Raw genomic sequence first — 26,037 nt, forward strand, 5'->3', positions numbered from 1 at the left:
CTGCTCCTTAACTTTTGTAACAAGATAATGAAATCTGCTCATGTTTGTCTTAAAGTATGATGTGGCTGAAAATGGTCCGGTAAAAAAGAATGTAATTAACCCTCTAAGGACTAATGTGGCACAAGCACTTGGCTTCATCCAGAGACCATAAGCAGGCTTTAGAGCACTGTGTGAGAGAAATTCCAGTAGAATATTGACCTTTCCATTAACTGACCAGAACTACAAAAGAAGTCTGTGACTTTCTGTGATTACAGTAGCATAGCAATGCAATGGCAAGTCCTTCAGCTTTCCTTTGTTTTCTCAGAAGTTGCACAGTTGCTGCGTCTATGCAGAAGGAGAAAAGAGCATATCTCCAAGTAACTTTGGTCAAATCTCAAAATCAATAAATTTACAGGTAGAATGACATGTGATGTGAAGTCTCTCCCCAGCATTTAATTAGAAATCAAATTTATGGTCTAGCTGTTACACACAAAGAGCATCCTAATTCTCTTAAAAGCTTAATTGAAAGTCACTTCAAGGGGTTCCTTTTTTTTTTTTTTTTTTTTTTTTTTTTCCCAACTACTTTAAGAGACTGTTTTTGGTTGGAATGTGTCTTTCTTCATGTGTTCCAAAACTGAGCACAGTTATACTACTAAACCATAGAATATTAGAATACTCTGATTTGAAAGGAACCCAATAGGACCGCCAAGTCCAACTCCTGGCTCCACACAGGACCACCCAAAAATCAGACCCTGTGTCTGAGAGCATTGTCCACACGCTCCTTGAACTGCAGCAGGCTCAGTGCTATGACCACTGCCCTGGGGAGCCTGTCCCAGTGCCCGACCACCCTCTGAGTGTAGAACCTTTTCCTAACCCCCAGCCTGACCCTCCCTGTTCCAGCTCCATGCTGTTTGTTCCCTTGGGTCCCTCAGTGGGGATGGAAATGGGTCTCTGGGATAAAAATTCCCTGTAAGGTTTTGTGGGCTACTGATTATATGAATACCAAGGGCATTCTACAGCATTCTTAAAAGAAAGCATAAATCTTTTCTGATGTCTCTGTATCAAGCACATACAACTTTCATTAAGGAGAGGAATACTGCATAAACAAGGCTTCCACTGGCTATTTACTGTTTATTAAGCATAATGCTGGGCAGCTCACTTTATGTTGAATCTCAGTTTCGTTGTTTGCACCTTCCTGCTGTGCTTTGCCCTTCCCCAGAGAGGTGTCACGTTGTGGCCACCATGGCTGGACATCAGTCCTTCAGGTCTCTCTGATGGGTCCCCAGGCCATGAGCTTCAAATCAGGCACAGATGGACAGAGAAGGCTGAGACTATTAATTGTTTCACAGATAACGTCTTTAGTTCCTAAATTAGAGGGGAAGTGAGCCTCTGTGCGGGGGACAGACACACTGGCTGTGCCCTATGGGCATTTTGGGGCAGTCCAACTGAGCAGGCTCATTGCTATGGCAGTTTGAGACATGTTCAAATGACTGATGTTTTCAGAACCATTTCTGGGAAATAACTGTCTGGGACTCGCTTACTTGAAGATTTTTGGACTCAGTCCCGGAAATGACAGTGCTGAACGATTCAAGTCCCACAGCTTTAGTAGGCACTGAGAACAAGCAACACCATACAGAAGGAGAAGAATAAAGCAATGATGAGGGGGCAGCCAGTTAGGAGAGGAGAAGCTGTCTCACCAAATCACAGAATAGCTGAAGTTGAAAAGGGTCCTCTGGAAATCATCTACTATTTGCATGAACAAGAGGTTGTAGAACGATGTCCCAGCTAGGGTTGCTCTAGCATGGAAATCCTCACAAGCCTCTGTTGAAGAGTGATGTTCCACAGTGACCCTGAGAAAAATTTTAGAAACATTTTCCAAACGGGAAGGGCTGGGGCCAAGTGGTTTTAACTAATTGTATTTCATTATTTATTTATTTATTTATTTTGAAAAAAATGTACCTAATTTGCACTGGAAAAAAAAAAAAAAAGTGACAGAATCTGTCAAAATATACCAAGTTTGATACATTTTAATGCTTGCTTCACTTTTTTCCTTTTTTTTTTTTCTTTTTTCTTTTTTTCTTGAAATACCTCTAAAGACAGGGTGTAGAAAGACCAGGTGAAATGCAGAGGGCTGAAGCCCACTGAATTCTGTGCAGCTTTATCTACTGATGCTTTATCTCTCATCTAGCTTCATGCAGCAGTTTCTATGGACACTGCTGACTGGTCTGATGAAACAGAAGTATCCCAACCATTTCCCAGAAATAGTGGATTTTTGCATATTTTTTTCCATTCAGAAATGGAACTTTTATAGCCACTTCAGAGTTCATAATAGAAAAGCAAGAAACACTTGTGCAGGGAGAAAGTAGTTATTTTGCACATTTCATTTATGTGGACTTACTGAGAGAAAAGTCATATAATGCACCACAGAGTAATACATTCCCACAATTAAGGTAACAAACTGCCTTTTAACTTTCAGTTGTGAGTATTTTTGTGCTGCACACACCACCTCTACTTCTGGAAAAGGAAAAATCCAACTTCTCACAAAAACTTACCCACACCTGGTTAACGATTTCTTTGCAGGGAAGATGCACTGAATCCCTCCGGTGATAAACACACGGGAACCAGGCACAGGGGAAGAGAAGGACCGGGTAAACAGCCTCGTAAAGTGCTCGTCAGGTTAATAAAGCCGGGCGATGTACCCAGATTTAATGCATCGGGTTTTTTTTTGGCCGCAAGGACCGTGAGGCCCGGTGGGGCTCCCCGGGCGGTGCAATGCCGCCACCTGGCGACCCCGCGCCGCCACCGCGGGATGCCGGGACCTGGGGAGGGCCTGGGGGGGCTTGGTTCTCCAGCAGGGGGCTGCAAAACCCAGTAAGAACAGGCACACGAACAGCTAACCAACAAATAAACAAGAAAAACGACGGCAAAGAAGGAAGGGAACTAAACCAAACCATAAAGCAGAAATTGTAACAGCAATTATAAAATTATAAGAATAAGCATTTTTCTTATAAAAATGAAATTTTAAAAATATATCAAATCAACAGATTATACTTTGGCTTCAAACTTTGATATATTCTGTTTCTTTGAAGATTGAAAGGGGGCAATCTTATCAATGTCTATAAACACCTGAAGGAAGGGTGCAATGAGGGTGGTTCCCAGCACCAGGACAGGAGGCAATGGGCTCCAACTGGAGCCCAGTAGGCTCCCTCTGAACATCACAAAACAACGTGAGGGTGACTAAGCCGTGGCACAGACTGCCCAGAGAAGTTGTGGAGTCTCCTCCTTGGAGATATTCAAGAGCCACCTGGACATGGTCCTGGGCATCCTGCTCTGGGGGAGCCAGGTGGCCTCCAGAGGTCCCTGCCAACCTCAACCCTCCTGTGATTCTGTGAAGATTTAACCTTCGTGTTCCCAAATACTCATTTCTCCTGCTTCCAAACTGCTATTCTCATTAGTACTGCTACTGTTTCAGTGTAAGCAGACTATCCACCCAGAGGTAGAAATTTGTTTATTTTGTATACCTACATTTTTAGTTGGAGTTGTTGAGATTTTTCTTTTTAGCACTATGAAATTAATTTATGTGTAGGTCAGATGTATGGTAGTGGGGAATACTGTGCCATCATAGTATGATATACAGAGCTGATGATGGTCCAAAGCTGTTGACCTCTGTGCCCCCTCTGTTTTGGGAAGGTATTTGAATAAAGGGACCCATCGGCCTTGTTGACATTCATGGTAGCGCCTGTATTTTTGAAAAAAAATAAAAAAAATTGTGATTTACAGCATATCCTTGACATTCCTTGTTGTAACCTTTGTTCTTTTAGGATTTGTACTTGTTATATACACTAATCAGAGCTAAAACCTAAAAATTTTTTTTTTTTAAATCATTTTACCTTCCAATCTGAGTCTCGTTTCCCAAAAGCTTATTGTTGGTCATTTTTTTTCAGACCATATAAACTACTTCTCCAGGGACTTTCCCTTCCATGCAGACCTTTATTCACCTGCCATCCTTCTCCTGCCTGAAATGGCTCAGGGGAGCAACTGTTGCTGGCACCAGCCTCTGGATTTGAGGCGAACTCTGTCTACATAGTCGCCTTTAATGATGTTCACATCCTCCACGCTACACCGTTCCTCTAGGAATGGTGGATTGTGAGACAGGGGTGTATTATGCAGAGCAAGTATGAGCCCAAATATCTCATCCACCTTTATGAAGTCTGAAAAAGTCTTCCCAAACCACTATGGGTGCCATCAGGGAGAAAGGGAAAACTGCAAACTCAGTGTTTCTGCTTCACCCTGTGGTGGATCTGGTTATTGTAATTATTGGGGGTGATGCAAAGTGCTTGAAAGGGGAGGGAGGATGCAGAGGCAAGTATTTATTACCATGTGGAAAAAAAGAAAAAGCAGAGGGCACTTTCAGCAGTCATTTGTCTACAAGGATTGAGATAAACAAGCCAGCTGTATCCCCTCAAGGCTCATTTCCATCACCTACAGACAAGAGATGGAAGCACAAAGACACTCCTTTCCAGCTGAAGTGTGAGGTGGAGCAGGATTGCAATCATGACATGGCAGTTTGGGCCATGGGCTCCAGCAGCATGGTGCAAGGGATGAAGAGGGAGAAGATGACGTGTCAGGCATTATTAATAGTGAAGGGCTGCTGTTGGCTGATGAAGGCAGTGATGCTGCAGGAGGTAAGGCTCTCCTGGTCACATAGGTCCCATCAGAAACTGCAATGTCCTCAGAAACCTATATCAACTTTGTGAAATCAGCTCATGGTCTGACCTGGGGAGGGCAGTTCCACCTGGGAAGTGCTCAGTTTTGTCATGTTTTCCCAACACAGCTGTGAATTTCTACAGCACTCTGAAGGCATCACACCGGGCAATTTCTAGGGATGGATTTGTGGGTCAGGACAGGAGTGGATAGGAGACCTGACAGAGTGTGTCTACCCTATGCCCACCCATCTCCCTCTGACACCTGACGCAAACCTTACCCTGAGCCTGGGGATGCCACAGTACAGAAAGTCTTGTCCCTGTGTGCTCCCTAATGTCCCCACTGACCCCTATCACTATCTCCAACCCCATCCCCAGCTAATTTCTCCTAACACCTTCTTTAATCTAATCTAAATAGCTGCTGGCAAACCCACTAATTCTGCTTGCTAATGCTCCAGCCTCTCTGTTCACAGTCGCTGCTAACACAGAGCTGTCCTTTTACTGGCACAAAAGCCTTACTGCCAAGGCAGAAGCCACAAGTCTCCAGAAACAGTGGGAATTAGGAGCCCCCAAGAGTGTTGGAGGTGGGATTTAGTGATGTGGCAGGGAACAACTGCCTCAGTATGGTGCCAGGGCAAGGGATAGGTGTCCTGTTGTTGGAATAAATTCAGTACATACATGAAAGGCCATATGCACCCAAATCTAGATTTCTAGTTTATTTAAACATGCAGTGCCTCATAAATCTTGAGTGATTGGTTGGGGAACAAGACTTAGCCACCAAAGTCCCACTTGGGAAACTAAATTATCAAAAAGAAGCAAAACACTTTTTCCATTTAGACACATTTCAGTATGGTCTAAACTTCCTTCTGCAATTGCTTCAGATACTGTGAATATTTCTCAGCTCACTCTGAAGCTCAGACACTCCCTTTGCATGACAGGTTCATTTACTTGTAAAAAAAAAAAAAAAAATCTAATTAACACCCGGTGTCTTCCCTCTCACTCCTGCTCCTCTCTTTGGTCTTTTAATTGTCTGTGAAAAGGTACCTACACAGAGCAGCAGCAATGTTTAAGAGAGAAAACAGAAAAGACAATTCAGTACTTCAAGCCTACCACGGTAAAGAGGAGGCTAAGCTAATGAGTTCAATCACCACTGGGACTGCAGCTGCCTTGCAGCAGTCTTTTTTGCAACCTGCCTGGCACTGTGGTTGTACAAACCAACCCCACCATGGAAGGAAGACCTCCCCCTACCCCATCCTGATATGTCTAATGCTCTTTGATTGGTTGCATTGCTCCCCAGAAAGAATGGCTCTTCACAAAGCAAACTGCTCTGGCACTGATCTATTTACCATTTACTGTGCTACAGCACTTCTTAGCAAAACTTGCCCTAACAAATTAGCATTAATTTGAGGATGCTATGGAAAACTTGTTGATCATAACGAACATGGCAATACAGATTACCTGAGTGATTTCTCGTAACAAAAAATTCCATTCTTTTAAAAACACACGAGGGGCACTATCTCCACTTCAAGATAAAAATGTGCCCTGCAGAAGAATTGTGCCCCCTCCGTTTTTTTTCCTTGCATCTTATGTCCCGGTTTTGCACGGCAAGTGTACACACTCTGTCATCTTCCTTGCACAGAAGGATGCTTACCCCTGATAGCTGAGACACTGTTTCATAGAGCTTGGGAGGAAGATCAAGTCTCTTCAAGTTGGTGGACCTGTTCAGAAAGTACTCTGCAGCTGAGACCCAGTCCTAAAGGGAAGATTACTGCCCCGACGACTCTGCACCCCGACAACTCTCTTGCTCACAAAGACGCTTACCCCAATAGCTGAGACTCTGGTTCGTAGATCTTGGGAAGAAGATCAATTCTCCTCAAGTTGCTGGACCTCTTCAGGAAGCAGTCCCCAGCTGAGACCCAGGCCTGAAGGGAAGATGGTAGACTTTCTTCATACTGCTTTTGACCTGCATATTGTGAAAACTGTATTTATTTATTTTTAAATCAACAACAGAACATTCTCATGATTTCCACTTAGTCAAATGCCTTGGTTTAACCCGGCCGGCAGCTAAACACCACGCAGCCGTTCGTTCACGCTCCCCCTCCCTCTCTGGGACCGGGGGAGAGAAATGGAAAGTGAAGCCCGTGAGTTGAGATAAAGACAGTTTAATAAGACAGGAAAATAATAATAGCAATAATAATACAATGGTGATAATAGTACTACTAATAATAGTATGTACAAACAAGTGATGCACAATGAAATTGCTCACCACCCGCTGACCAATGCCCAGCCTAACCCCGAGCAGTCCGGCCCCCTCACCCAGCTAGCCACCCCTATATATCGTTTAGCATGACGTCAGATGGTATGGAATACCCCTTTGGTTAGTTTGGGTCACCTTCCCTGGGTCTGTCCCCTCCCAGCTCTTACTGCACCCCCAGGCTGCCTGTTGGCAGTTCAGAGCAAAAGGCTGAGTTGTCCTTGGCTTGGTATAAGCACTGCTCTGCAACAATTAAAACATCAGGGTGTTATCAGCACTCTTCTCATCTCAAGCCAAAACACAGCATTCTACCAGCTACTAGGAAGAAAATTCTGTTCTAACTGAAACCAGGACATCAAGGTAGCAATCTTTCCACCAGTATCCATCCTAACCTTTTTCTTCTTACCACAAGGCAAAATCTGCATTCACATTAAGGCACCTTTTTCACACAGCCTGTTTTTCAGTCTTCCAAATACTTTAGAACCTTCTTCAACATCAGGCTGACCTGTGTGCACTTGGGCTTCTGAAGCCTTTTTTTTCCTCCAGTTATGGAAGGGAGCTTAGAATCCACCTAAGTAATTTCATAGAAAACAGATAAGGTGAAGGAAGTACTCAAACTCCTCAACAGTAACAACCACAGAACCCAGGAACACTTACCTGCTGTCTTCTGAACTCGAGTCGCTTCCAAAGTGCTTCACAGTGAAATAGTACCACCAGGGTTTTTCTGAAGAAGGCACCACCAATGTAACTAGCTCATAGAGCCTCTAAAACTACTTCACAGAGAGGGCAGAAAACACGAAGGAAAAGCAGCCTAGTGCAGCCTAGTAGGGAACACTGAGCCCGATTCGCCACAAGAAGAAAAACACCCTAGGCTACCCAAGCCTCAGTCTCTCCTGGGAGGGCAATTTCCCCACAAGTCCTCAGGCTTCCTATATAGCAAAGGTCAAATGACCCACACCTGGCAGGTTTCACTTAACAAGGGTGGAGCCAAGAGACCTTGTGGAATAAGCTCGTCTACCTGGCTTCAAAGTTTTAAGGTCTATTGCTCCTTATCACTAGTAGAAATAACCTGATAAGGGGCTTAGTGGTTACAATTGACCTGATGAATTAACTACAAAAGGTGCACAAGGGTCATATTTCTGTTAGTCATTCTGTGAGCAAAATTAGTACAGAGCCTGTTAAAAAAATAAATACAAATAAATAAAAGAAATTAATAAAAAAGAAAATGACCTTTAAGGCAAACTTGCCATCATAGATTTTCATCTGTCTAGTCATGACAGATAAAGAATTTAGCAATCAGAATTCCTTTTCTTGATATTAATGTTATTTACATTTTCTTCTCTGAGATCCCTTCTTTATGCAGGACTTTTCTAAATCTAGCCCCATGACGTCTGACTACACTATTTGTAGAATCATAGAATATCCTGAGCTGGACGGGACCCATAAGGATCATCAAGTCCAACTCCTGGCACCGCACAGGTCTACCCAAAAGCTTAGACCACGTGACTAAGTGCACAGTCCAATCGCTTCTTAAATTCAGACAGGCTTGGTGCAGTGACTAGTTCCCTGGGGAGCCTGTTCCAGTGTGCGACCACCCTCCTCTCGGTGAAGAACCTCTTGCTGACGTCCAGTCTAAACCTTCCCTGCCTCAGCTTAACACCGTTCCCGTGGGTCCTATCACTGGTGATTACGGAGAATAGGTCAGCACCTGCCTCTGCACTCCCCCACACAAGGAAGTTGTACGCTGCAATGAGGTCCCCCCTCAGCCTCTCCTTCCCCAGGCTGAAGAGGCTCAGTGACCTCAGCCGCTCCTCATACGGCTTCCCCTCTAGGCCCCTCACCATCGTCGTCGCCCTCCTCTGGACGCTCTCCAGCAGTTTAATGTCCTTCTTGTACTGTGGTGCCCAGAACTTCATGCAGTACTCGAAGTGAGGCCGCACCAGCGCAGAGTAGAGCGGGACAATCACTTCCCTCGATTGACCAGCAATGCTGTGCTTGATGCACCCCAGGATATGGTTGGCCCTCCTGGCTGCCAGGGCACACTGCTGGCTCATGTTCAACTTGCTGTCAACCACCACCCCCGGATCCCTCTCTGCGGGGCTGCTCTCCAGCATCTCGTCACCCAGTCGGTACGTATAGCCAGGGTTGCCCCGTCCCAGGTGCAGGACCCAGCACTTGCTCTTGTTAATCTTCATGCGGTTGGTGATCGCCCAGCTCTCCAATCTGCCCAGATCTCTCTGCAAGGCCTTTCCACCCTCATCTGAGTCTACAACTCCTCCAAGTTTGGTGCCATCAGCAAATTTGCTCAAAACACCTTCTAGTCCTACATCTAAATCATTTATAAAAACATTGAAGGGGACTTTGCCCTAAAATGGAGCCTTGAGGGACCCCACTAGTGACAATGCGCCAGCCTGATGTGGCTCCATTTACCACAAGCCATTGAGCCCTGCCTGTCAGCCAATTGCTCACCCACCGTATGATGTGTTTGTTAAGTTGTATGCTGGACATTTTGTCCAGTAGGATCCCACGGGAAACCGTGTCAAAAGCTTTGCTCAAGTCCAAAAAGATCACGGCAGCTGGTTTCCCTTGATCAACTAGATGGGTGATCTTATCATAAATGGAATTCAGATTTGTTAGGCAGGACCTACCCCTCATGAACCCATGTTGGCTGGGACCAATGACTGCATTTTCCCCCAGGTGCTTTTCAAGAACTTCAAGGATCATCTTTTCCATAATTTTACCAGGCGCTGATGTGAGACTCACAGGCCTGTAGTTGCCACGGTCTATTTTCTTGCCCTTCTTGAAAATTGGTATGACATTTGTCAGCTTCCAGTCCACTGGGACCTCTCCAGATTCACAATATCATTGAAAAATAATTGAGAGAGGGCCCGTGATGGCGTCAGCCAGCTCCTTAAGCACCCTGGGATGAATCCCATCTGGACCCATGGACTTGTATAGATCCAGGTGGAGCAGCAAATCCCATGCATGTTCAGGGTCGGTTGGGAGTTTATCATTCCCACTGTCGTGGTCCTCCAGCTCAGGGCACCCAGGGTGTATTTACTTCAGCTGCGTAGAAGCTATCATGCATAAATGCCAGGATCCAGATCCTCACTCACTATTCAGGTCAAGGACTGGGCTGCAAGTTTTGGCTTTAATTTGGTTACCTGCCTACATTGCTGTTTCCTGGCAGGTCATGGGAAGAAGATTGGCTGGCTTGCAGCAGCTTACATACACGTGGCTTTTAGGCTGCAGCCAAAGTGTTCCTCTAGATCTGGAAGTTTGAAGATGGTTGGAAAAGCCATCTGAGTGGTTGGAAAGCTGCCTGGCAGAGAATGACCTGGGAGTACTGGTGGCTAGTCGACTGACTATGAGCCAGCAGTATGCTCAGGTGGCCAAGAAGGCCAACAGCATCCTGGCTCGTACAAGAAACAGCGTGGCCAGCAGGACTAAGGAAGCGATTGTCCCCCTGTACTTGGCTCTGGTGAGGCTGCACCCCAAGTGCTGTGTTCAGTTCTGGGCCCCTCGCTACAAGAAGGATATTGAGGGGCTCCAGTGAATCCAGGGAAGGGCAACAAAGCTGGTGAGGGATCTGGAGAACAAGTCTTACAAGGAGCAGCTGAGGGAGATGGGATTGTTCGGTCTGGAGAAGAGGAGGCTCAGGGGTGACCTTATCGCACTCTACAGATACCTTAAAGGAGGCTGTAGCGAGGTGGGGATTGGTCTATTCTCACATGTGCCTGGTGATAGGATGAGGGGGAATGGGATAAAGTTGCACCAGGGGAAGTTTAGGTTGGGTATTAGGAAGAACTTCTTCACCAAAAGGGTTGTTAGGCATTGGAACGGGCTGCCCAGGGGAGTGGTCAAGTCACCATCCCTGGAGGTCTTTAAAAGATGTTTAGGTGTAGAGCTTAGGGATACGGCTTAGTGGAGGACCTGTTAGTGTTACATCAGAGGTTGGACTATGTGATCTTGGAGGTCTCCTCCAACCTAGGTGATTCTGTGTTGCGGTCTCCAAGCTGGGATACAACCACCTGTTAGTTCGGTATAACTGAATTTTGTGTTCCTAGCACTAGCTGTTCCTTCACCTCCTCTTCAGAGACAAAGACATGCATCTCTTTCACGCTCCTTCATCAGTAAACAAACGAGGATAGATTAAAGCCCCTTTCTTCATGTCAGTAAGATACCTGCCTTTGGTTTCAGTGAAAATTCAGGCCCTACCACCTGAAGTTTCTTCTGGATGGTGTTTCTTCTGTATAGGGTAATTTAATTTCTCTGTTGAAGGCTTACAAGGATGTAGTAACAAAAGCAAAGGCATAAAACAGTCCAGGAGGCATAGGCTGCTTTTGAGCCTGCAGCAGACTGTAGGTATGATATTATCATTTCAGACAAATACAGTCTACGTAATGTGAATGGTTCCAGCATGCTTGCAAACTGCCAAAAGCCAGAAAATGGGACCTTCATTTTATGACCAGATGGAAAAGAAAAACAACAACAACAAAAAATAAGAGAAGGAACTTTTCCTTCACCTAAATTTTATTATTTTGCAACTCCTTCAGGTGTCCACAAGGAATTTTCAACACCCCCCTCTCCCCTCCCCACCCCCCCCCCCCCCAATAAATAAATAAATAAATAAATAAAGGGACATTGTGGCATAGAGGAATAATTTCAGCTCACACCAGAAGACATTCTTCTCACTGAAGTACAGCTAAGCCCCACAAAGCGTCAAAACAAAACAAAAAAATGCCAAAAAGGGATGTATTTACAAGTTAGTTTTATGTGCCGGCATTATTTCCTTGTCTGGTCTCGCATTCATGGCAAGATCTATCTGGGGGGGAACATGTAATGCCGTGCAAGGTTGTTTGGTGGTATGACTGACAACATGACTTAAAATTTTTGAGCTGTTTGTATAGAAGCAAAGTACAGAAGAGTACACTATCCCCGAGGTCAACGTAGAAACTACCTGTTGCTTCTCAGGTTTAAAAGTTAAAAGGTGTAAGCAGCTGTTTGAGTACCATACTGACGTATACATGAACATTTTCCTCTTCAATGTCCAAGTTGGGTGCAACATTTTTCATCATGCTCTCAGATCAGGATTCTGATTCTAACAATGGTTCCTAGTGCAAATTTCCAGAGAAGAGGGAAGCAAACCAGTCCTGACTGCTTTGAATGAGATGGAGAGAGCAAACAAATGTAAATGAAGAAGATAAACCTGTAGGAATGTTTTCAGATAATTGCCACTGTCCAAAAGCTTTAAAGTGGTTGAATCCTTGAAAGTTCATTACTGAAAACTCCGGCTGCATCACTGAATTTGAAGGAGTAGGATAGACTTGCACCATCGCAGAGCCTCAGTCACAGTTTAAAAGGGCACTGCCTCTAACTTCACAAGAATGAAAGAGAAAAGGTCATCTTTCTACCTTGTCAGCTACTGGCAGACCTAGAGAAAGAAAAAACAAGAGTTGTTAACATTAAGATGTAATGTTTTTTTAGGACATCTCACCAAATGTGTAATATTGAGTAGTAACCAGACAACAATGAAAGGGAAGATGAAAGAGTAGAAGGTACTTGCATGGCCTTAATTTACGTGGCAATTGACAACAACCACAATCCGCAATGATTTCTAAGTGCCTTACACCATTGACCCTTGAGGCACAAAAACGGGATTCCCATATTAGGTAAGGGGAGTACAATCCCTCTCAAAACACGAGAGTCTGGGGTATGCAACTGAGTACTGAAAATCTTAAGACTAGGCAGCACTGAGGTCAACTGAGGAGGGAGGTTGAGTCTCCCTGAATGTTCACGTACCAGAAAGGAAACTCACATTTTAACACTATACAACTATCTTTAGAGACAGGCTAGGAACCGGTTCTTTTTAACCCAGGGTCCATTTCAGCATCTTCAAAGCTAAAGAAATGGTTGACTGCTCTGTTGAATAGTGTTCCAGGCAGAAAGACTCACGTTCCTATTAACATAAAGAGCTTAATACCTTGCTTCTGTCCTAAATATGAGTTTTGGATTCAAACGTACCCCCTCCAAGATGAACAACTACCTTAACTTTGTGGGGTTTATATTCTGCATAACAGATTTGTAATGTCAAGCTTCACAGATCCTCCTCTGTATGCAGAAAGGAGGTTACAGATGTATAAAAGGGCAAGACAACTTCCAAAACTACATTGCATTGCCACAAAACTACTTTAACGTATCCCTGCAAGCACAGAAACTTCTTTGCAAAGCACCACAGATTAGACATTAGGGCTGAAGAGTGTGGAAAGGATTGTTTAACAACTTTATGCATACTGCCAACTTTATGAGCCAGTCAAACTGAGAGGAGAGCTTGAGATCCCAACTGTGGCTTGGATATGCTGTGCACCATAGAACTTCCTCTGCAGAAGACGTCTTGTGGAAATTACAAATACTTTTTAACCATAAAGAGGAGAATTCTGGGACAGAGCATTCTGGGACAGAATATTCTGGGACAGAATTCTGCCACAAAATTCTGTCGCTTGGCTCCTGAATGCAGCAACCACATTTTGGTGAAATGGGGAAAAGGACACTCTGTAGGCTATGCACATTTTTTCTGACTGTCTGCAGACTGCTCTGATCCTGTAGTGAACCAGATATGAATTAAGGTATTTCAGCTTATCAAAATTGGGCTCAAGTCCCTTCTTGAGAATTTGTTTTCCTTTGCACCTCCAGAGTGTTGGCAGGAACTTGACCCCATCCCCATGGGAAACCTTCTGGCTGCCTGCAAGGACTAGACCAATTTGATCAAAGTTCACGTAAACATACAAACTCCAATTCTCATTTTGACTACCTGCTCAAATCTGTGTGGGTTCATCCAGCACTAGAATTAAGTCTGTAAATTAAAAGAGCTAATCTTCCGTGAGAGTGAACTCATTAAAACGTCTGTTGCAAAATCTGTCAATGAGGAGAAAGTAGATGCTATAAATATTTGATAGAAAATGTGTAAAAACATTTACTTATACTGCGGCAGAATTCTGCGACAGAATTCTGCAGCAGAATTCTGCGGAAGAATTCTGCGACAGAATTCTGCGGCAGAATTCTGCTGGCACTTCAAGTTAATTTCAGTAGTATCCCAAATATTTGGAGACTGGGTGAGGCCACTGGCAGTGCTCCAGATGGGACCCTTCCCCAGAAATCTCTTTCAGATTCAGTTCTCTGGATCAGCCACTGTATGGCAATGAACAAACACACAGCTAACACAATACACGCGGCCCTGCGTGAATCATTTTTCACAGCAAGAAAGCACTAAGGTTTGAGAAGATTATAGATCAGAGGGAAAGGGCATTTCTATAAATAATTAGAAATAACAAATCTGAAAATCTGGATTGAAAAAAGGTGGCTGTTTGTGAGATGTAATCTGTGCTTGCTGCTCAGAGAAATTTTCAGAGACAGATTTCAAAAGCAGTGTGCATGTTTCATCCCTCTTCATCCATGTGAAAAATCCTGGGACTCCTTAGGTGGGGGGTTAGAGCAGAAGCCAGTCGTAATTATGTAAATAGACATCACAGAGACATGGTGCCAAGTTGGCTTTGCACAGAGACAAAAATAGCCAGGAAAAACTGTAATTTACCAGGGAGCAACTAATGCTTTCTCTGATGCTCTCTAATGGCCAGACTGGGCTGGGACACAGGTACTGGGGAGTGGTGCATGTGGACCCACAAGCCCTTCAACTCCCACCACAGCATTGACCAAACCACCAAACCCATCCAGTCAGGGATGCTCCTGAGGAGGCTGGGGGTTCTAGAGGAGCAGCATCAAGGAGGGAGGCAGGGAATGAGTGCCCACCTTGGCCACATCCTGACTGGGGATTGGTGTGAAACACCCTACCTCGCTGCATGGCAAAAGGATGAGCAAGGTGCTCTGGGCCAGAACAAGCATGCCAGCTGCATAACAGAGGCATGGCTATGCCAGCTCCAGACTCAAAATGCCAGTACAAAGCAGTGAATAGTAAGGACAAATCCAATCCAGGTTAGCAGCAGAGAATGCCTGTAAATCTATCAAGCAGAGGACACCTCTGTGGTCAGTGTTTGAATAGTGTTCAGGGCCAGCTACTCAGCTGGTTTAAATCAGCGTAACTACCTTGGCATTTTCAGAGTCACACAGATTTACAGCAGACAAAGACACAGCCCATTATCAGCAAGTAAAAACCTTCTGAGGGTGTAATTTCAGCCTTAGGGAAGCCTCAGTGGTTTATGTGACAATTAGAGCTTCCTCAGAAGAGCAATGGCCACATGAAGCCTAAATTCTTTCTCACATCATGTATATTGCATTGACCTGCCTCCCTGAGCCATGCCTGCTGCCACCTCGGGCACTTTCTCCTCCCAGCTCCAACTCTGTTTTTTCCCTTCGTGTTTTTACTATTGCTATTTCTAGGGGTGTCCTGCTTGTGACTGCAGTCTGTCACAGACACTCCCCACTGCTCTGGGGAGACCATGTGAGATCTTAAAGGAGTATGTAGATGTGTCCCTTGGGAAACATCACTCTAATTTTGTTACTAGATAAAGTCACAGGTATAAGAACACCATTCAAGCATGGTATCCATGCACTGAGGAAACCCAAAGAGCTCATGCTGCTTTACAGCTTGTTGGTACCCAAGATAAATGATTTTAGCTTTACCTTATGTATGGATGGCTAAATGGTACCTACCATTTAGATACCTAAATGGCTACACAGCCTCTTTTTTATTTTATTTATTTTTATTATTATTTTATTATTTTTTATTCTTAATTAGAGCTCTAAAAATTATCAAACTGCTTCCTACTCCCAGCCAGAAAGTGAAAGAATAACACTTTGGAGCTCAAAGCTAACATTTCTTTTCCCACAGTGTTTTCAACTAGCTATAACTGCATCTACTGTACTATCCATCTCTCTACGTGCACACGTGTCTACACTCATTTGCCCCTTTTGGACTAGATAGTGACCCCTAATACGCTCACACTCCACCAGCTTATCAATCAGAATATTGAAGAAGAAAAATATAGAACCTCACAAGGATGTTATATACATTTATATTAACTAAGCATAGCTTGTCTTAGTTGTTGCAACATTTATGTATCTTTAAATAAGACTCTACCAAGTTATTCAGCATATTTCACTTAATAACATGATGAGCTCTCTTCCCACTTGTGAAGGATGGGAAAACAATTTGTGCTACTTCACATACCATTGGTGAGGCTACAAACTCCAGCTGGGACCACTCATTTCCTTACCACCCTAAGCTACAAGAGAGCAGAATGCAACCTTGGTGAGACATTTAGAAGTTGTGGGCCACGTTTTCTATTTTAGCTATGTTGGCTGGTACAGTCTGGGGATAATCCAGGAAGAAGTTGTACCCTGAGGACTGGGAAGTAGAGAGTGCCAGGAAAAGGTACTGTGGTTGCTGGTAGCAGGCTCAGAACATCTGCTGTGGTTGTGGGGGCTGTTCTGCCTTGTGGGAATGGGCTATTTTTTGAGACACTCCTCTTTCTTTTTGTGAACTAGGCTAATTCCCCTCTTATTCTGTCTGTTCTCCTTATTTTCCTGTTCTTCACCAGGTTTTCTTCTGTATTTAGATAGTGTTTTCCAAAGTCCTGGACCAAAGGCTTAAAAGGGAAAAAAAGACAAAAGTATGAATGTTGTAATTCTGCTTGTTATACTTACATCTTATTTAATCATAAATTTTATCCTCTTCTTCTGCTAGTCTAATATATTTAAAGACTAAACAACTCCTTGTAGATAAGGACTGAATTTGTATGTTGCTAGAACAGTGGCCTTCTATGAGATGCTTGTCTTCAGGCATTGTTCTACAGTGTTTGATTAATAATTGTGTTATTTTTACATAGTTTATGATGATATTTTTACATATTTTGTAACTTGTTACTGTTATCCATTCCACGACTAATAACTACTTGACATCTGGTTAATTAAGTAAACAACATACAAAGTTTGTTTCTCTTGTTATGGTTATAAAACATCAGAAATGCGAAGTTATCTGAATTATCCTCATCTCTAAGCTGCAGAAATAAGGTTTATCTCAAGCTTAAGCAAGGAGGAAATTCTGATTCAGTCATTATGAATTAATCAAATAAGGAAAAGTCATAGAAGGAAATTATCATCTAAATGTTTGCTACATGGTCTGGAAATGTGTAATTAGGGTCTAGCTAAGTGACTTACTGTGTCCTGTAATGCAAGGTTTCAAAGTCACTGGAAATTTCCCCAGGAAACAATGTTTTATACTAGAGAGTGGGTTTTATTTTATTTTTATTTTAGTGTTCCCGTGTTAGCAGTAATTATAGAAACAAATATTAAGAATCCCAAAAGCCTACTGTTTTTTTTAATAAAGCAGTACTTACCTATTTGAAATATCACTAGTCACATATTCAAAATAAAAGATTAGAAAGAACAATTTTGTTTTTAATGCTGTAAATGCAGATACCATCATAGCTGATAACTTTGCTGAGCATTTCACTTTTAATCTTACCAAATAATAAGCATATGCTCCTAGGAAAGAAAAAGCAAAATTAGTATTTTTGGAAGGGCTTGTTTTTTTTGAAACTATAGTGCTTTGTCACTTGCTTGTCTCTTAAGTTGCCTATGTCATGACTTGGAGGGAGCATGGGCAGGTTGAGTGACCAGACCTTATGGGACAGCTTCAGCTCCTTTTTCTCACATGTGAAACATCAGGGCTGTGTAGTGGGTGGGAATGCAAGAGTGCTGTGGCTCTGCATAAAAGATGACAGTGTCTCAAAAACTGTTGGATATGTGCTTAGGATGAGAGTTCATCAAGGACTTTGCAGTCTGCAATAGGCCTCCACTTCATGAAATGCCTTTGGGTATGGGTTGCTACTGACCATCCTGATATGCTTCAGTACAGACTTCCTCTTTTTGTCTTCTGGCTTTTATTACTACAATCTGTTCTTGGTAATGATCCCTCTGCTCCTGAACAAACAATATCATATGTTCTTTATCCCTGTTTCTTGAACTTCTGATTCACTTTAATCATAAAGATCTTTGTATCAGCAATAAGAGTCACTGACATTAAACAAGCACAGGAAGCCCTAGAAGTGAGATACTTCCTTCCCCATGTAATGAATTATTATAACAAGCTGGGAAAGGAAAACTTGCAGTGACATGGGGAAAGAATGTCTCTAAACAAAATAGCATTTTTTCATTGTTATTTTCAGTGTCTTCTCCCCTGAAGTCAGGGGAAAGGCTTGTATGAGGGGAAAAAAAAAAAAGGCACAATATGGGTTTGGAAGCTCTTGGTGGCAGTGAAGTGTCACAAATACCTCAGCGCAGAACTTGCAATAAGATTCTGCAGGCCAAATTCAGAGTCTGAGGACATGAAACTTGAATCACCCCATGCCAGCCAGAGACTCCAGCTGTTATTCTTATGCATTATTTATACTTCCTGCCCTTAAATATCACCCTGGGGATTTGTCTGTGAATTGTGTGCTGAGTTCATTTTCAGATGAAGGGTTCGATATCTAAGGTAACTGAAAGAGAAGTTGTATGTCACGCTGAAATCTATCCATCTTTGTATGTGTTTACAACAACTTACCGTTCTGCAGACCTTCCTGAATTAGTGCTCAAGCTGTTCAAATGTACCTTTCATTCACAGCCTGACCCTGTGAGAGGAGGAATGCCTTCCCCCTCCTCTCTAGAGCTGCATGCCTTTTCTAAAGAAAAGTTAATGCAACATAATTTGGTGTCCAGGTGAGCCATGACCAACTTCTTACTGTTTGGGGAAAAAATACGAAGGTGCTCACCAGAGTACATCTCCAGCAGCCTCCTGGGGGAAGGGAGGAGGCATGTGGGACCCTGGCCAGCCAACAGTTACCTGCCTTGCATTGCTGGATGCAGCTTGATGAATGTGCACTTCCCTCTTCCCTGTCCTGATGGTTGCTGGCAGCAATTAAAGGTGGGCAGCTGTTCGATGTCTGGTGTAATGCTGGCTGTGAGTGTTTGCAGAGGGAATGGATGGGAGCTGAGGTTTCACGTGGAGCCACAGAAGGGAAGGGAGTTCTTATCAAGATAGATGAATCCAGTAGAAAATAGGTTTACATAAAGTTTGTGTAATGCTGTCTTCAAGAAGGATAGCATTTTGAACAGGCTGCAATAAAGAATTCAAATCCTTCTTTATTAGAGGAGGAGGTGGCAGCTGTTTCCCCTTTTCCCTCTCCATTAGGGAAGTTTCCTAGTGCTGCTGACCAAGTTCAGTCAGTTATGATTTATTTTTTCCTTTATCACCTGTCAGACTTTGCTCAAAATGCAATTATTACTTAAATTATCCTGACCCAAAACAGACAATCTGTTGCTTCTAGCAGATATTATTGCGTGGTTTTTTTTTTTTTTTTTTTATTTTCATGGTTTTCAGAGTTGCTTTAGGTGATCCTACGCTTGTCTTATTTGTAGCCTCTAGCTCAAAAGTGGCCTGATTCACAGGCTATGGTGGTGCAGCTGTCTTTGGTTCTGTATGTGCAGACCAGTTGCAGTGCTGCTGAACACACTTTACCTTTAATTCTCTTAGAGACTGGCATGTGGCAATAAATAATTATGGACTCTGTTATGATTCTTATGTAGAAAAGTATGTAGTTTTGTGGATGACTATCACAGTGGGGCTGTGGATCTCAATGCCTAGGGAGTCTGTTTATGGAGTCATTTGTCCTCATTCATGTGTTATCCTGCCAGCAATTCTTGCTGTTCACATCCAAAGCACTACAGTGTGGACCTGCAGGCACTCTGATGCATTGGGATATATTGTTGCTTCTACATGCATCACATCAGTTGAAAGCTTATAAATTACAGGATAGGTATTAGTGATGGGATTTAAATCCAGGTGGCTTTCTTCTGGCAAGATCACAGTTAATCTTCTTTTTTCTTCTTTCACCTTCCTTTTGCCATCTCCTGTCCAGAGAGAAAGCAGCATTTTGTGTTTCTGTGTTCAGGTGACTATTGCAAAGGAGCTTTAAAAACTCCAGCCTACCAGTAAGGCTTACCATCCTGGGACAGGTGAAATGTCTCTCTCACACTCATCTGTTGGGCAGCAAAGCATGGACAGCTCCTGGTCAGTACCTGAGATGTCATGGGGCAGCTGAGCAGAAGAACCATCACAAGGTGCTTGGGCTGCTGGCTTAATCAGACCTCCACTATATGTGTTGGTTATAATGAAAACACATTGTATTTCTGGGAAAAAAAAAATTGAAAGAAAATCTGTGTGGCAATCAGTCTGGTCATCCTATGTGCCTTTTGTCCTCGGCAGAAGGCACAGCTTGATCTCCCTGGGAACATGTTTCTCTGCAGGACAGAGTATGATGAGGCAGCAGTCAAGGCTGGTGCAAGTGCAGGGATGACAAATGCAAAAAATCAGTTCTCTGCTGTCCCCATTGCTTTCAGCACTCATTGAGAGTGTTTGTGGGAGTTGTCTGACCCCATGATTTATTTGGTTTAGGCAGGCAGCAGTTGGTGCAGTGTCAGAGTTGGCAGAGATGAGTGGGGCTCTGTTGATGTGTGGCTCCTGCAGCAATGGGAGCAGATGCCTGTGCTACAGGCAAGATGCTGTCCTGACTGTTAGTATGCAACCCTTAAGAGGAACAACTGTCTTATCTGGATGGCAGAAAATCATGGGAAGAGAACAGTGCTTGGCTGGCTGGGGACACCTGGGGCCTCTTCTTGTTGATAAGCCCAGAGCAAACACCCTGGGGATCTAAGCCGCAAAAGTGAGATCTATTGTGTGAGGTTGCTCTGAGTGCAGCTCTGGTTCAAGAGGGGAAGGAGTCACCATTTGCTGGTGACTCCCCCCTCATGGCTGACCAATACAAAGGGGGAGGCTTGGGCATTGCAGGTCACTAGACAATAAGGCTTCTTGCAAAGTCATATCATGCCTTCATACAAAGAACAGAAGCAATTTAAAAAAAGACAGTGCAGTGCTTAAAGCCATTAAGTACTACATATTATGCTATGCATCAGAAAACTCTGTCTTGGCTGAATGTTTATGGCTTGTCTGGTCTCACAGGGGCTAGATTTCTTTCTGAGAAGTGGGAACTGAACCAGTGGGCCTGAGATATGCTGGTAGATACCTGAGCATTTTTTTAAAACAGGCACATGGTGCATTGACAATTTTTCAATGATGCTTGTTTGTTTGTGGTTTTTTTTTTTTTGTTTTTTTTTTTTTTTGAGTATTGCATCCATAGCAAATTGTACTAATGTACTGCAATGCCATACCAATGTTGCAGCTTATCACTAGGTAACTGTTGAAGCTGTATATGGGGTCTGACAGTCAAAGACAGAAATAGACTGGCATGGCAGCAGTAATATTTGAGACAAACAGCTGTGTTCTAACAATCAAGAAGAATAGCTTTTTCATTTTCCTCTCCTTTGGCTTTCTTCTCCCTAAATAACTCTGTCCTCTGTAGTTATTGCTTGCCCGTAATATATTCTGTAAATACTGTGTAACTGTAAACTGTGACAAGGTAGCTAACAAGAAGAAAGTGAGAAGGAAGATATAAAATAGTTTTGAATGCTTGTAATAATGTAAAATCAAATAGTGGGAACAGAAATCAATACCCTTACTCATGCTAGGTAGGATCTTCCTCCATTAGCCTCATCAGGAAGAAAGACTGCAGAGACTTCTATTCTAAGAACTACTATACTAAGGTCTATTTAATATGAACGAATCTATCAAGACTCTGGTCCAGGATTAAAAGCAGAATTACGTTTTAATGGAGCATATACACTTCAAGGGTTTTACATTTGTTTAAATTTTCTTCTTTCTTGAACAAAAGGAGATAAGTGCTTAATGCACACGTGGGGCTGGGTAGCACAATACAAGTGGAAAAAAAGATGATTGAGGTGAGCCAATGAATTGTCAAAAAGAAGGACCAGAGGCAGATCTCAAGAGAAGTTAAACAAATAGCATGTAATTAATTCTCACGATTTTACCTAATGCTCTGTGACATGGCTGTCACTAACATTGTCAGAAGCTGTAAGTGAAATGGAATTGAAATAATTTTCTGGCAGCGGTAATCTCAGTACATTGGAAGAATGTTTTTTCTAGTATGGATGTCTTGAATCATGTATTCTTGAGATGTGCATAGGAGTTTTAAAAGCTGAAGGTATTCTGTTATGACTTTTATCTTAAACTGATGCTGTTGCTTCAGTTAGCAGTATTATAACCTCTATGACATACAAAAATGTATTTACTTCTGTGACTGCCCTCCAGGGCACTGTCTGCAACTATAAAAATGGCCACAAAAGCATATGATTATGTGGTTTTACTACTTCATTTTTATTTATCACTTTTTCCCCTGCATTTGAAAGCATTTTTTTTTTACCCTGTTAATGCACCTGAGATTGAAGCAGGCAGTTGTGCTTTCTATTAGGAGAATAAACTCTACTTTCTGGTTGACAAGAGCAGCAGAGGAAAACCACAGGGATCTTCTGTCTCTATTATAAAGTGCCTCCCAAGCAGGATACTAAAAGGTAATACCGACCAAAAATTATCATTGTGTTAACCTTCCTCTTTGTTATGCTGTTTTGCTTGGTTTTAGCTATGGTAAAATCTTTGTTTGCTGAAGCAGTGATAATAGGAATTATACTGGGACACTGAACTTGCTGTAAGTGCTACATAGCAGTTTTCATTTTAAGAAATGTTCTTAAATTGTTCTCAGTTGCTTACCATTTTCTAGTTTGTAATTATTCAAGTTAAGATCTTCCCATTTGTCCTACTCATGTCAACTTTGATTAACTTGAGAAATAGTAGAATTATGTTAGCCAAAGAACAAGCTAAGAAAAAACATTCTTGTTTTTTATTTTCCTCCCCTCATCCCTGCATAAAGGAACTCATAATTCCTTTAAGAGGATTCTGTGCAAATCTGGCAAAAGATGGCCTTTGAAAGGGAGCCAAGGGTTTTGCCTGGATTAGTTAAATACCTGGGGGGGAAAAAAAATCAGTTTGTACATCCTTGGATAAGTGTTCACACATGTGATAAATTCTCAGAATATCCTGCTTGTTGCTGGTGAGTAGACGTTATTACTCCCCTTCCAGTCCCTACTTGCTGATCAATCTTGTATGTGACTGCAAGCATCTTCAGGGTGCAAGGGGAGCTCTGTAGCTGAGGGCTTTACAAAGCACAGATTTTTATTCATATATCTTGCCTCTTCCCTGCTATACTTAGCTGATGCACAGTTGGAATGAAGTTGCTAAAATCCAGAGGGCTGCAGAAGGTGTATGAGCAGTAAGGAGTAGAGCTGGAGTGCAATAAGCACTGGAAGACAGCAGAGAGCACAAAGAAAAGATTAGAAGTTGGAAGAAGGTAATGAAGGGGAGGAAAACAAAGTTTGAATTATTTTACACAGGAACTTGAGGCAATGGAATGGTAGTGCAACTTTTCTTTATAGAAGCTAATAAGTCCAACAAAAATTGTAGGATATGATCTTGAAAGAAGGCAATTTCTAGACAGAAGTTTGAGGGTTCTCTATCAGCTGATACTGATTAAAAGAAGGAGCAAACTTAAGAAATAGATGTTTGGTATGGACAGACCTCATAAATGAGGTGATAAATGAGAATACATACCAGAAGAGACCTTGAAATTGTGATTAGTAAATATTTTGGCCACAGTCATGCCTAATGATGACTCCTTCATTTGAATCTAAAGATATATAAAGGAAGACAATGTTTTCTGGAAACAGCTCATATAAAACTACTAGGGTGACTTAACGTCACTTAGTTTGCTGGAAAATATCTGATGTTTTGTTTCTCTTCCTTACATTGTTAAATGAAATCACTTCAAAAAAACAAATGAGTATTAAATCTTATTTTTTTCCTAAACTCTGGCTTAAATAACTTGTATAAAAGGTCTCCTTATCCATGGAAGGCTGTCAAATGCTCAACCTGTTGCAAGACAGGAGTCTTCCTCCAAAAGAGATGTAAAAGACAACGTAGCCAGTGTTGATTATTATGGTTGATGCATTATTCCCAGGACTTTCAGCATCTCCTTTTAACAGATAAACACAGCAAACTGCAAAATGTTATCAAGCATTTGGCTGAAATATAGTTGGTCAGTCAGAGAAACAAGAAGGTGAAGAGGGGGAAAAAAAGAGCACTTGTGTTATAAGCATGTGGCCAGTCCCTGCCCAATGTAGCAGGGAGATATGGCTGTCCTCATTACTGGCAGTGCCCCCTGGCCTGACAAAGGCAGCCTCTGAACTTCAGGGTCAGTAGCAGGGTTTGAAATTCTCTATTTGTTCTAGTCTTTGACCTCATACTTCCAGTGTTCCAAGTGCAAAGGAAGCTGCAGAGCTGTGATAGGGGTTACAATGAAGAGACTGAACAGCGGTGTCAGAGCCCTGGTTACTGCAGGGATGAAAAAAGAATCAAATATGCTGACCCAGGTCAAGACTACATGGGGAGCCAGGCTGTGGCCATTCAAAAACCATTAAAGAAATATTAAAAAAAAAGTCCCAATCCCTGTCCAGCAAGTAGGACAGCTCTCAGTAGGAAACCTCTGAGGATGGAAGAAAGATATATCAAACGACACCATCCTGAGATAAGACATGGGCATCACATCACTGGTTAAAGTGGTAAGAGATTAAACTGAAGCTTTACCTACAGTCTGGACCAGTTTCTGGGGTCATAACAGCAGATGAGTAGGAGCCAAAGAAAACTTAATTGCACTAATTCTCAATAACCATTATCATTATCATTGGACTGGCGCACGCTTCGTTGGGTTAGAAACTTGCTGGATAGCCAGGCCCAAAGAGTTGTGGTAAATGGAGTCAAGTACAGTTGGAGGCCAGTAACTAGTGGTGTTCCCCAGGGCTCGGTGCTGGGGCCGGTCCTCTTTAATATCTTCATTGATGATCTGGATGAGGGCACTGAGTGCACCCTCAGTAAGTTTGCAGATGACACCAAGCTATGTGCATGTGTCAATCTGCTTGACGGTAGGAAGGCTCTGCAGGAGGATCTGGATAGGCTGCACCGATGGGCTGAGGTCAACTGCATGAAGTTCAACAAGGCTAAGTGCCGGGTCCTGCACCTGGGGTGCAATAACCCCAAGCAGAACTACAGGCTGGGAGAGGAGTGGTTGGAGAGCTGCCTGGCAGAGAAGGACCTGGGAGTGATGGTGGATAGTCGGCTGAATATGAGCCAGCAGTGTGCTCAGGTGGCCAAGAAGGCCAACAGCATCCTGGCTTGTATCAGAAACAGTGTGACCAGCAGGGCTAGGGAGGTGATCATCCCCCTGTACTCGGCTCTGAGGCCACAGCTCGAGTACTGTGTTCAGTTTTGGGCCCCTCGCTACAAGAAGGACATCGAGATGCTTGAGCAGGTCCAGAGAAGGGTGATGAAGCTGGTGAGGGGCCTGGAGAACAAGCCCTACGAGGAGTGGCTGAGGGAGCTGGGCTTGTTCAGCCTGGAGAAGAGGAGGCTCAGGGGCAACCTTATCGCTCTCTATAGGTACCTCAAGGGAGGCTGTAGTGAGGTGGGGGTTGGTCTATTCTCCCATGTGCCTGGTGACAGGACGAGGGGGAATGGGCTTAAGTTGAGCCAGGGGAGTTTTAGGTTGGATGTTAGGAAGAACTTATTTACCGAAAGGGTTGTGAGGCATTGGAACAGGCTGCCCAGGGAAGTGGTGGAGTCACCATCCCTGGAAGTCTTTAAAAGACGTTTAGATGTAGAGCTTAGGGATATGGTTTAGTGGGGACTGCTAGCGTTAGGTCAGAGGTTGGACTCGATGATCTTGAGGTCTCTTCCAACCTAGAAATTCTGTGATTCTGTGATTAAGCAGCAATTCCTCCTGTTTTAGGAAGGTGAGAAACTTTTTATATTGCTTCAAAACTAAAGGCATACAGAACTGTTTGATACTCTGAGTATTTTTCAGTGACTGATCAGTCCTGAGAGTTGAAAAGTAGTTGGAAATGTTTCTTGGGAAAGCTACAGAAGTGAGCAGTGTAGATCTTCCTTCTGACTCACAGCCACGATATCTGAATTGCTGGAGGCTCTATTCTTTTTTTCTGGTATTATTAGTAAAAATGGATTTGCAGCAATCTCCTGGGTATCACTTGCCTAAAAACTGAAACTATACTGCAGGAGGATAGAGGTGA

The 26,037-nt window shown here is 43.1% G+C and overlaps 1 protein-coding gene and 1 long non-coding RNA gene across 13 annotated transcripts in view; one reads left to right on the forward strand and one right to left on the reverse strand.

The window, feature by feature from the left end:
- Positions 1-3,424: 3,424 nt before the first annotated feature.
- LOC311431965 (uncharacterized protein) lies at positions 3,425-7,845 on the reverse strand. Of its 12 annotated transcripts, none has more exons than XM_084510002.1 (5): positions 7,594-7,844; positions 7,343-7,507; positions 6,504-6,645; positions 6,334-6,400; positions 3,425-3,718 (listed from the first exon to the last, which is right to left on the reverse strand). In XM_084510002.1, exons 2-5 carry the CDS (start codon positions 7,359-7,361, stop codon positions 3,707-3,709), a joined length of 240 nt encoding a protein of 79 aa, XP_084366128.1. In that variant the 5' UTR covers positions 7,362-7,507; positions 7,594-7,844; the 3' UTR covers positions 3,425-3,706. The 12 variants fall into 12 exon arrangements, 1 of the variants encoding a protein (XP_084366128.1); XR_014689734.1 differs by lacking the exon at positions 3,425-3,718 and adding an exon at positions 5,384-5,629 and having other exon boundaries at positions 6,504-6,604; positions 7,376-7,507; positions 7,594-7,845; XR_014689732.1 differs by lacking the exon at positions 6,334-6,400 and having other exon boundaries at positions 6,504-6,604.
- An 8,371-nt stretch (positions 7,846-16,216) lies between these two features.
- Positions 16,217-26,037, forward strand: part of LOC311432285 — a 99,878-nt gene continuing 90,057 nt past the window's right edge. Inside the window, exon 1 of the long non-coding RNA XR_014689939.1 lies at positions 16,217-16,324. This is a non-coding gene — a long non-coding RNA (uncharacterized lncRNA). The remainder of the gene's footprint in view (positions 16,325-26,037) is intronic.

Source organism: Aythya ferina (assembly GCF_964211825.1).
Source record: "Aythya ferina genome assembly, chromosome: 2".
NCBI lineage: Eukaryota > Metazoa > Chordata > Aves > Anseriformes > Anatidae > Aythya > Aythya ferina.

Excerpts from the sequence above, each read along its gene's own strand:
- LOC311431965 (XM_084510002.1), bottom strand. Across the intron at positions 6,401-6,503 it reads CCAGAGTCTCAGCTATTGGG|GTCCACCAACTTGAAGAGAC; the intron begins GTAAGCGTCTTT and ends CTTTCTGAACAG.